This window comes from Ornithorhynchus anatinus, chromosome 5 (genome assembly GCF_004115215.2).
Source record: "Ornithorhynchus anatinus isolate Pmale09 chromosome 5, mOrnAna1.pri.v4, whole genome shotgun sequence".
NCBI classification, from domain to species: Eukaryota; Metazoa; Chordata; class Mammalia; order Monotremata; family Ornithorhynchidae; genus Ornithorhynchus; species Ornithorhynchus anatinus.
The window spans coordinates 4,473,956-4,484,873 of NC_041732.1; the positions used below are offsets into that span (position 1 = coordinate 4,473,956).

Genomic DNA, 10,918 nt, shown 5'->3' on the forward strand with positions numbered 1-10,918 from the left:
CCTGCCGGACCAGGAGTGACCCCTGGAGGGAAGAGCCCCCCGGGACGGGGCCGAGGACCCGGGCGGCCGGACGCTCTCCGCCGGGCAGGAGGAGGGGGTCCACAAAGCGGGGCCGCCCCCCAACTCCGGGCCTCCCGGGCCCCCCGGGCCCCTCTGCGGCCGAGGCCCAGACCGAACCTCGGCTCAGACCGAACCTCGGCTCCTTCTGTGCGTCCCCGGGCCGATGGCGGCGACGCCGGACTTGCCCCTCCGGGGCACTTAGGGACCAAGCGGCGAACCTGGTGCTGGGGCAGGGGGCAGGGGGAAGCCGGGACCGTGGAAACTCGGGGGGCCGGGGCCCAACTGAAGGGACCCCCCCCCCGCCTACTCCCGGGGCCCGCCCCCGAACCCTCCGGACTAAAGCCCCCAGGGCGGGGGGCGGCCAGGCTCTCCCCTCCGCCCCCACCTCTCTCTTTCTCTATTTTTGGGGGACAAAGCCCCAGATTTATATGACCCCCCCGGAGGGGGCGGGGGGGGGACAGTCTCCCAACCCCCTCCTCCCAACCCACTCCCCAGCCCCTTTGGAATAAAAAACAAACGAAACCTAGCGCCTTGGGAGTTCGGGTCTCGTTGCCTGGAGAGAGAGTGGGCCATCCAAGGCGTGGAGGGTGGGAGGTCAGTCCGGGGTCACCCCCCCAAAAAAAATCTCCCCGCCGGTGGGGAGTGAAGCAGAAGGTGAAGTTCAAGATGCCTGGGCTTGGGAGAGGGAGAAGCAGTGTGGCCTCGTGGATAGAGCCCGGGCCTGGGAGTCCGAAGGGCCTGGGTTCTAATCTGGTCTGCTGTGTGACCTTGGGGAGTCACTTTACTTCTCTAGGCCTCGGTTCCCTCATCTGTAAAACGGGGATTAAAACTGTGAGCCCCATGTGGGACGGGGACTGTATCCAACCTGATTAGCTCCTATCTACCCCAGTACTTAATACAGGGCCTGGCACATAGTCAGCACCGAACAAATCATATTTTTTATAAAAATGGGGAGAGGCAAGAGCTGAAGGGCAGGGATCTTTGAGTCTTAGGCGGGATAGGATGGTTGGGCTCCAGGGGTGGGGGAACATAAGGGCTGGGGGCTTAGAGGTCCTGGTAGAGAAGCAGTGTGGCTTAGTGGAAAGATCAAGGGCTTGGGAGTCAGAGGACATGGGTTCTAATCCCGGCTCCGCCACTTGTCTGCTGCGTGACCTTGGGCAAGCCACTTCACTTCTCTGTGTTTCAGTCACCTCATCTAGAGAAGCAGCGTGGCTCAGTGGAAAGAGCCCGGGCTTGGGAGTCAGAGACCATGGGTTCGAATCCCGGCTCTGCCACTTGTCAGCTGTGTGACTGTGGGCACGTCATTTCACTTCTCTGGGCCTCGGTGACCTCATCTGTAAAACGGGGGATGAAGCCTGTGAGTCTCATGTGGGGCAACCTTTCATTCATTCATTCATTCAATAGTATTTATTGAGCGCTTACTATGTGCAGAGCACTGTACTAAGCGCTTGGGATGAACAAGTCGGCAACAGATAGAGACGGTCCCTGCCGTTTGACGGGCTTACGGTCTAATCGGGGGAGACGGACAGACAAGAACGATGGCAATAAATAGAGTCGAGGGGAAGAACATCTCGTAAAAACAATGGCAACTAAGTAGAATCAAGGCGATGTATAATTCATTAACAAAATACATAGGGTAATGAAAATATATACAGTTGAGCAGACGAGTACAGTGCTGTGGGGATGGGAAGGGAGAGGTGGAGGAGCAGAGGGAAAAGGGGAAAAAGAGGGTTAGCTGCGGAGAGGTGAAGGGGGGGTGGCAGAGGGAGTAGAGGGAGAAGAGGAGCTCAGTCTGGGAAGGCCTCTTGGAGGAGGTGAGTTTTAAGTAGGGTTTTGAAGAGGGAAAGAGAATCAGTTTGGCGGAGGTGAGGAGGGAGGGCGTACCTGATGACGCTGTATCTCCTCCAGCGCTTAGAACAGTGCTCTGCACCTAGTAAGCGCTTAACAAATACCAACATTATTATTATTATTAATAATAAAATGGGGATTAGGACAGTGAGCCCTAGGTGGGAAAAATTTGGGAAGCAGCGTGGCTCAGTGGAAAGAACACGGGCTTGGGAGTCAGAGGTCATGGTTTCGAATCCCTGCTCTGCCGCTTATCGGCTGTTTGACTGTGAGCAAGTCACTTCACTTCTCTGGGCCTCGGTGACCTCATCTGTAAAACGGGGGATGAAGCCTGTGAGCCTCATGTGGGACGACCTGATGACGCTGTATCTCCTCCAGCGCTTAGAACAGTGCTCTGCACCTAGTAAGCGCTTAACAGATACCAACATCATTATAATGACATTACCTTGTACCCAGTGCTTGGAACAGTGCTTGGCGCATAGTAAGCGCTTAACAAATACCCTAATTATCATCAAAAGGAGGGGGTGGGGAGAAGGGGGGGCCCGGGAGCGGGGAGGGTTTTCTCTTTCAGACTTGGGGTGACTTGAGACGCGGTGGAGGCGAGGCTCCAGCAGAGGGCGGCAGTGAGCCAGGCTGGGGACACCAGCTCTCAATCCGCCTCTCCTACTGATGGAGCCCTTACCGTGCGCAGAACATTGGGCTAAGCGCTGGGGAAAGGACGTTCCCGCAGTTTTTTAATGGCCTTTGTGGGGGGTTTTTTTGGTAATGGTATTTGTTAAGCGCTTACTATGCGTCAAACGCTTTCTAAACGCCAGGGGAGGGACTAGTTGATCAGGTCGGACACAGTCCCTGGCCCACACGGGGCTGGAAGTCTAAGTAGGAGGGAGGAAGGTATTTCATCCCCATTTTAATAATAGTAATAATAACGTTGGTATTTGTTAAGCGCTTACTAGGTGTGCAGAGCACTGTTCTAAGCGCTGGGGTCATCAAGTTGTCCCACGCGAGGCTCACAGTTAATCCCTATTTTACAGATGAGGTAACTGAGGCACAGAGAAGTGAAGTGGCTTGCCCACAGTCACCCAGCCGACAAGTGGCAGAGCTGGGATTCGAAACCATGACCTCGGACTCTCAAGTCCGAGCTCTTTCCACTGAGCCACGCTGATTCTCTACCGTCGAGGGAACTGAGGCTTAGAGAAGCAACAGCGTGGCTCAGTGAAAAGAGCCCGGGCTTGGGAGCCAGGGGTCATGGGTTCTAATCCCGGATCTGCCGCTTGTCAGCTGGGTGACTTTAGGCAAGTCCCTTAACTTCTCTGTGCCTCAGTGACCTCATCTGTAAAATGGGAATTAAGAATGTGAGTTCCTCGTGGGACGACCTGATCACCTTGTATTTCCCCCAGCGCTTAGAACAGTGCTTGGCACATAGTAAGCGCTTAACAAATGCCATCATCAATAGAGCACTGTACTAAGCGCTTGGGAGAGTCCTATGTAAGAGGAGATTTGGCAGGCATGTCCCCTGCCCTCAAGGAGCTTCCAGTCTAGAGGATGCATAGATTTGGGGGCCTTGAGGCCCAGGGGAAGAGCCAGGGGCTTGGGTGGGATGAGGAATATGTGACAGTCATCCCACTGTGGGGACTCACATTCCAATTAGCCCCTCGGCTTCCCATCTCCCCCACCCCAGGCTCCCAGACAACTGATGAGGGACCCCTCCCAAATTCTGCTTTCCCATCATTGGAAAACTGACGCAGGAGGGAGAGAAGAGAGAGTTTGGGACTGGGAGGCCAGGCATTTGGGTCCAGGGAGAAGGAGGACAGAGAAGGACAGTAGAGAGGTAGTGTGGCCTAATGGATAGAGCTTGGGAGTCAGAGGACCGGAGTTCTAATTCCGACACTGTCACTTTCCTACTGTGTGACCTTGAACCAATCACTTAACTTCTCTATGCTCTCATACGCAAATGGGGATTCTACACCTGTTCTCCCTCTTACTTTGACTGAGAGCCCATGTGAGAACTGATTGTCTTGTATCTACCTCAGTGCTTATTACAGTGCTTGGCACATAGTAAGCGCTTAACAGATGCCATTAGTAGTAGTAAATAAATAAATATGGTAGTTTTTAAGGGCTTGCTATGTGCCAAGCACTGTTCTAAACACCGGGGTAGGTACAAGTTAATCAGGATGAACAAAGTCCCTGTCCCACAAGGGGCTCACGGTCTAATTAGGAAGGAGTAGGATTTAATCCCCATTTAACAGATGAAGAAACCGAGGCACAGAGAAGTGATGTGACTTGCCTAAAGTCACACAGCAGGCAAGTGGCAGAGGCAGGATTAGAAGCCAGATCCTCTGACTCGGGTCCCTGCTCTTTCTGCTAGGTCATGCCGTAACAGTATTAGTAGTTATTTATTTAGCACCCACTTGGGATGTGGTGTACTAGATCTTCGAGTGGAAATAAATAGGACTTGAAGTGGGGGGGAATGGAGGGAGGGGGGCAGGAGGGGCTGGAAGGTGGGAGGGGCGGACAGGAGGCGGAGAGGGAGACACTAAGCCTCCATGCAATATGGCCCTGCCCCTGTGCCATCCTTCCGAGTGCAGCCCCCAGAATAAAGCCGATTTCATCGTCTCCATGCCAACCAAGCGCTCATCTCTCCTGATCTCTCCCTTAGAGAAGCAGCGTGGCTCAGTGGAAAGAGCCCGGGCTTGGGAGCCAGAGGTCATGGGTTCGTATCCCCGCTCTGCCACCTGTCAGCTGTGTGACTGTGGGCAAGTCACTTCACTTCTCTGTGCCTCAGTTCCCTCATCTGGAGAATGGGGATGAAGACTGGGAGCCTCACGTGGGACAACCTGATGACCCTGTATCTCCCCCAGCGCTTAGAACAGTGCTCTGCACATGGTAAGCGCTTAACAAATACCAACATATATACCCTCACGGAGACCCCAAAAGAAACCGAGAGCCACTGAAATTCAAGGCTAGCAACAGAGACATTAAACAGAGACAGGGACAGAAATAGACACACAGCCTACCTTGGGGAGGTGGGGTGAATAAAAGAGGCTGGGGAGGCAGGGGCGGGCAGATGGGAAGAAAGCCCGGGATGAAGAGGGGTCGCTAATCAGAGTTCCTGGGTGTCCCCACTTCTAATTGCCCTCAACCCCCTCCCACCCCAACCCCCAAACCAGTCTTCCCCTCCTTGATTGGAGAAAATGCCTCAGAAACACTTAGTGCTCTTTGATGAAAACACTTAGTGCTCTCTGATGACAACCCACATGCTCTTCCTTGTTGTTCTCTCCTCTTGGTCCTGAATTCCCCTCCCTTCTCTCCTTCCCCTCCAGCATTTTCTTCTAAGCCCTTCCTCCCTAAACATGGCCTAGGGGGAGAATCACGGCTCAAGGAACCTCAGGCAAGAGTAGAGAGCGAGGGAGAGAGAGAGATGTTGATAATGATGATGACGACTGTGGTATTTGTTCAGCACTCACTTTGTGTCAAGCACTGCTTTAAGCACTGGGATAGATACAAGATCATCAGGTTGAACACAGTCCCTGTCCCACACGGGGCTCGCAGTCTATGAGTGTGTGTGTGTGTGTGTGTGTGTGTGTGTGTGTGTGAGAGAGAGAGAGAGAGAGAGAGAGAGAGAAGCAGCAGGGCCTAGTGGATAGACCACAGGTCTGGGAGTCAGAGGACCTGGGTTCTAATCCCAGCTCCGCCTTTTGTCTGCTGTGTGACCTTGGGCAAGTTATTTCACCTCTCTGGGCCTCATCTGTAAAATGGAGAATAAGACTGGGGAGCCCTATGTGGGACATGGACTGTGCCCAACCTGATTAGCTTGAATCTACTCCAGAGCCGGGATGAGAACTCAGGACCTTCTGACTCCCAGGCTCCTGTTCTAGCCATTAGGCCAGGCCGCTTCTAGGCCAAGCACCCAAGGCACGAAGGTGTCCGGCGTGGAAAAGAGAGACTGGAAGGCAAAGAGGGACATAAAGACAGGAGGGTATTGGGAGATGGAGTTCCAAGAGATGATAATAACAATAATAATAATAGGCTGTAGGATCTCCTTCCCGAAATGATTTGTAAAATCTGACAGGTCTGGGTTAGGGGGTCATTCCTATACAGAGGCTGGGGGATGGATGAGACTCTTCTAGATCTCTTCTAGTTAAGGTGTCTTATCCCCTAAAGAGATCCAGGAGCTTCGCCTCTCCACTCCTCAGATGCTTTTTCACTCAGGGCAGCTTAATAGTAATGATAATAATGACCCTTGCTGTGCGCTAGACACTGGGTACGTATAAGACAATCAGGTCAGACAGAGTCCCTGTCCCTGTCACGGTCTAAAAAGGGAGGGCAAAAAGGTATCGAATCCCCATTTTACAGATGGAGAATTCGAGGGCCGGAGGAGTTAAGGGACTTGCCCAGCATCACTCAGTGGCAGAGCCAGGATTAGAACGTGGGTCGTCTGACTCTCAGGTCCAAGCTCTTTCCACCAGGCCAAGCTGCTTCTCCCGGGACCCCAATATCAGATTCCAGGGGCTACCCCATCCTTATGGAATAAACCCCAACTCTTCCCTCTCCCACAGGAAGGGCTATCCTCACCACCAACTAGACCCCTAAACTCCCCTCCCCCAGACCTTAGACCCCTAAACTCCCCTCCCCCAGACCTCGATTGCCATATTCTCCCTTGCCCAATCCCGGCCCCTTCACCCTTCCCAAACTGGGCCTCAGTTCCCTCATCTGTAAAATGGGGATTAAGACTGTGAGCCTCATGTGGGACAACCTGATGACCCTGTATCTACCCCAGGGCTTAGAACAGTGCTCTGCACATAGTAAGCGCTTGACAGATACCAACATTATTAATTCTCCCTCCTTCCCTGGTACTCTGCCATCTCATTGTTCATCCCTTGTTCATTTATTCATTCAGTCATATTTCTTGAGCGCTTACCCAGTGCAGAGCACTGTACTCAACACTTGGGAGAGTACGTTATAGCAATAAACAGATCCATTCCCTGCCCACGGTGATCTTAGAGTCTAGAGGTGGAGACGGGCATTGATATCAATAAATAAATTACAGCAAGTAATAGTGCTATTTGTTAAGCGCTTACTGCGTGCCACGCACTGTGCTAAGCGCTGGGGTGGATACGAGCAAATCGGGTTGAACACGGGCCCTGTCCCTCGCGGGGCTCACAGTCTCAATCCCAATTCACAGATGAGGTAACTGAGGCCCAGAGAAGTGATGTGACTCGCCCAAGGTCACACTACAAGACCTGTGGCGGAGCTAGGATATGTACACAAGTGCTGTGGGAGTCCGGGGAGGGGGAGGGATGAATAAAGGGAGCGAGTCAGGGTGATGCAGAAGAGAGGGGGAGAAGAGGAAAGGAGGGTTTGGTCCCACCCTGCTCTCACCTTCCACTAATCCCTCATCCTCGACTCTAATCCCCACTTGGATAATGAGGTAATCCCTCCCCCGACTGTCCCTCTATTTCTCCCAGGCTCTGGCCTTCTGCCTCAACCACTCCTCTCTCTCTCTCTCTCTCCCTTCCTCCTCGTCGGAGCGTTTCAATCTCCATCTCTGCCTCTCTCTCACTCTGGGGAGGATGGGGGTGCTGCAGAGCCGGGGGAGGGGAGGGGGGCGAGGGGAATCCCCCACCCGTGGGGGGAGGAGGGGGAGGCCACTGGCTCGAAGCTCCACGCCCGCTCTGTCCACCGCCGGTGCCGCCATTGATCGGCTTTCGAGATTTTTTTTTCCAGAGAAGGACGAGTGAAGGTCACAGAGGAGATGGAGTTAGAGAAAGAGAGAGACAGAGATGGAGGAGTCTCTCTCTCTCTCACACACACACACCCAGAGGAGAGGACGATGAGGACAGAGACTCAGAGAGGCAGTGCTGCGGGGGTGACAAAAAGTGAGAGAAGCCCCTGTTCTTCTTAATGGGATCAGAACGGCGGCCTCCACGCACCTGGAGGAGAGACCCCCATCCCTCCGCTTTCCCTGGAGGGCAGAATCCCCCCTCCCCTTTCCCCAGGCTGCTCCCGGATCCTCAGATTCCTCTCCCGGAGCCCCCTGGCCCTGACACTCAGCTGCTGTCCGCCCCCGTCTATCTCTCTCCGCCTCCGCCTCCCCTCTTCCATCGGCCCGGTCACGGGCCTGGGGGTCCGAAGGGGGAGGATTCTAATCCTCGCCCTGCCACCAGTCCGCTCTGTGACCTCGGGCGAGTCCCTTCCCTTCTCCGGGCCTCAGTTCCCTCGTCCGTAAAATGGGGAGCTCCGCGGGGGAGAGGGACCGAAACCAAACCGATTTGCTCGTAACCTCTCCGGCGTTGAGTACAGTGCCTGGCACACAGTAAAAGCTTGGCAAACTTCACAGTGATTATTATTACTGTTCCCAATCCGGCCTTTTCCGGCTCCCTCCCGCCGGTGCCGGTCGTAGGCCGGGTGCGGGCGGGAAGGCCGGCGGGTGGCCAGGGAGCCGTCGCTGTCCTTTCAGCACCATCTCACTGCAGTCCGAGCGCGACCCTCCAACTCCGGGCCCTTTACCCCCCCCCCTCCCCTTTCCCCCCTCCCCTTTCCCCCCCTTTCCCCCTTCCCCCGCCTCCTCCCCACCCCCGGGCCTTGGGGACCCCTCCCTTTATACCTCACCACCCTCCTTTCAGGCACACAAACACACACCCTGATCGTTTGACGTATCTTTCATCACGCTTGTGTTCTCACTCTCTGCTAAACAGCACAAACCACTGCCCCGCCCGCACTTTCAGCAAGCCACCATGCCCGCGATACACACACACACACACACACCACAGACCCTAATCGCACCACCTTCGGTGCACACCCAGCCTACACCATCAACACCACCCTCCCTTCACGCACCACACACGCACGACACCCACCGCCTCCTGAACGCACTACGTGTCATAATCCCAACACGCGCCTTCACCGCACAGATATCACTCGCTCTGTAGACCCCACAAGCCACACCACAGTCACAGCGAGCACATCATCTACCCAAAATGCTGCACGGACACCACACGGCACGCTTCACGTAGAAAGTACGGCGTACGCTCCACTTTGAATAGGCGATACGAGAAATGCATCGAAATCGTCGAATGCAACGTATCCCGCGCCACGCACATATAAGGGGCCTTGGGGTTCAAAGGTGACGCTACTGATGATGAGAGTTTATCCAGGGGTCGAGACATCTACGCTCAAGCCTGTATGCTAAACACACCGTACACTCGTACATCGCACACACCTACACGCACACACAGATCAGGCCTCTCGCCACCCACCAGATACCCACTTCCCCAAGACACACGCATTTCAGTCACACCGTATTACACCCACCTCGCACTGAGCAAACTCTTCTGTGTGTTGGCTACGTGGTGTGTGGTACAGAGTGTGAGACACGGGTGTACCCGTGTGAGTCCCTTTTTGTGTGTGTTTTCATCGTGGCAGATACATATGTGCGGGTCAGTTTCGGAGGCTTCTTCCATCTAAAGGCCGACTTCTCCAAGTTCCTGCTTTCTCTGAAACCCGGCTCTCTAGCTTTCTCTCTTCCTGTTTCATTCTGTGGGTATCTCCCAGTTCCTATCTCTGCTTGGAAGGTGTCTTTTTGCGCCCATCCGGGGCTTTCCGCCTAAATCTAAACCGTCTGTCTCCGGGCCCAGATCGATGCCTGTTTCTGCCTGCCTTTCTAGGAGAGACTGGCGTTACTTTGTGCGATATCTTCTCGTCGACATCTTTCTCTCTCCGAATCTCTATTGACTCTTTATGAGTGTCTCTCAGTGTCTCTGGCTTTCCGTCTCTCGCGGAGGTTGGGCGATTCCATCTTTCGGTGTATCTCTCTGTATCTGGGTCGGTCATTGTGTTTGGTGAATTGCTTTGACCCTCCTACGTCTCTCTCTCTCTCCCTCATCGAATATCTCTCTCTCTCTGTGTCTCTCTCACCGTCCCTTCTGACTGTCTCCATGACCTTCCCTCCCATTTCCGTCTCCCCCTCCCGCCACCCTTCTGCAGCTCTCCTGCTGCCTCCCCGGTGGGGTCCAGAGCTCCGGGGAGGGAGGAGTGGGGAGGGATGGAAGCAGGCGGGGGGGAGGAGTCACCCCAGGTTCGCCTTCCTCCCAGACCCGTCGCAAAGAACCGCAGTCCGAACTAACCCGGAGCCTCTGCCAATTCAGCGCCCCCCCCCAGAGAGATCTCTGGCCGAGGGGGACTGAGAAGCCCACCGCACCGCCCTCCTCCTCCTCCCCTTCCTCCTCCTGCACCTCTTTCCCTCTGCTTCCCCTTGTCCTTGGCCAATCCATCCACTCGTCTTCCCAGGCAAGGCAGGAGAAGGGGCTTCCCCGACCCACCTCCCCCTCCCCCGCCCCCACCTCCAGAAGGAGGAAACCTGGCAGCCATCTTGGCCTGTCACTCCATCTCCCTTCCCTGCCTCCTGTCCTTCCCTGTCCTCCCTGTCCCCTTTCCCTTCCACCTGACCCCCACACTCTCCTGCCTCTGGTTCCCTCTCGGGGAAGATGGGCTTCGGTTAAAGAGGGGACTTGGGGGTCACCGGGATGGGGTGGGGGGGCAGGGCACGGACCCTGAGCTAGAAGAATGGAGGCATCTCCCCTCCCCCGTCCCCAGTTGCTATAGCAATGGGGCTTGGTCTGTAGGCCGGGTCTCTCCTGTCGCATCCTTCCCCTCCGCAGCTGCGGTCGTTGCCATGGTGATGATAGAAGGGATCCCAGGCAGGAGGCGGTGGGCGGTGGACGAGAGATGGAGCCTGGGAGATGGAGAGGACTGGGGTCTTCCGGCCCTCTCGGCCTGGCGCCTCGGGTCTCCCTAGGTCTCTCCGTGTTTCTCTGGTTCATTGTGTCTGTCTCTGCGTCTCTGCTTCCATTTCCATCTTGCTCTGCCTCTGCATCTCGCACTGTGTGTGTCTCCCCGACTCTGGGTGTCTCTGTCTCTTTCTCTTTGTGTGTGTGGGCGTGCGCCTCTGCATCTCCCACCTTGCAGGTCCCCCTGCATCTTTGGCTCTATTTCTGTCTGTCTGTCTCTCTACGTT

At 55.2% G+C, this 10,918-nt stretch overlaps 1 protein-coding gene across 1 annotated transcript in view; it reads left to right on the plus strand.

The window, feature by feature from the left end:
* GRIK5 (glutamate ionotropic receptor kainate type subunit 5) overlaps positions 1–262 on the plus strand; it is a 31,843-nt gene extending 31,581 nt beyond the window's left edge. Inside the window, exon 21 of the mRNA XM_029065023.1 lies at positions 89–262. Coding sequence (XP_028920856.1) covers positions 89–262 — 174 coding nt within the window. The remainder of the gene's footprint in view (positions 1–88) is intronic.
* Positions 263–10,918: the final 10,656 nt, after the last annotated feature.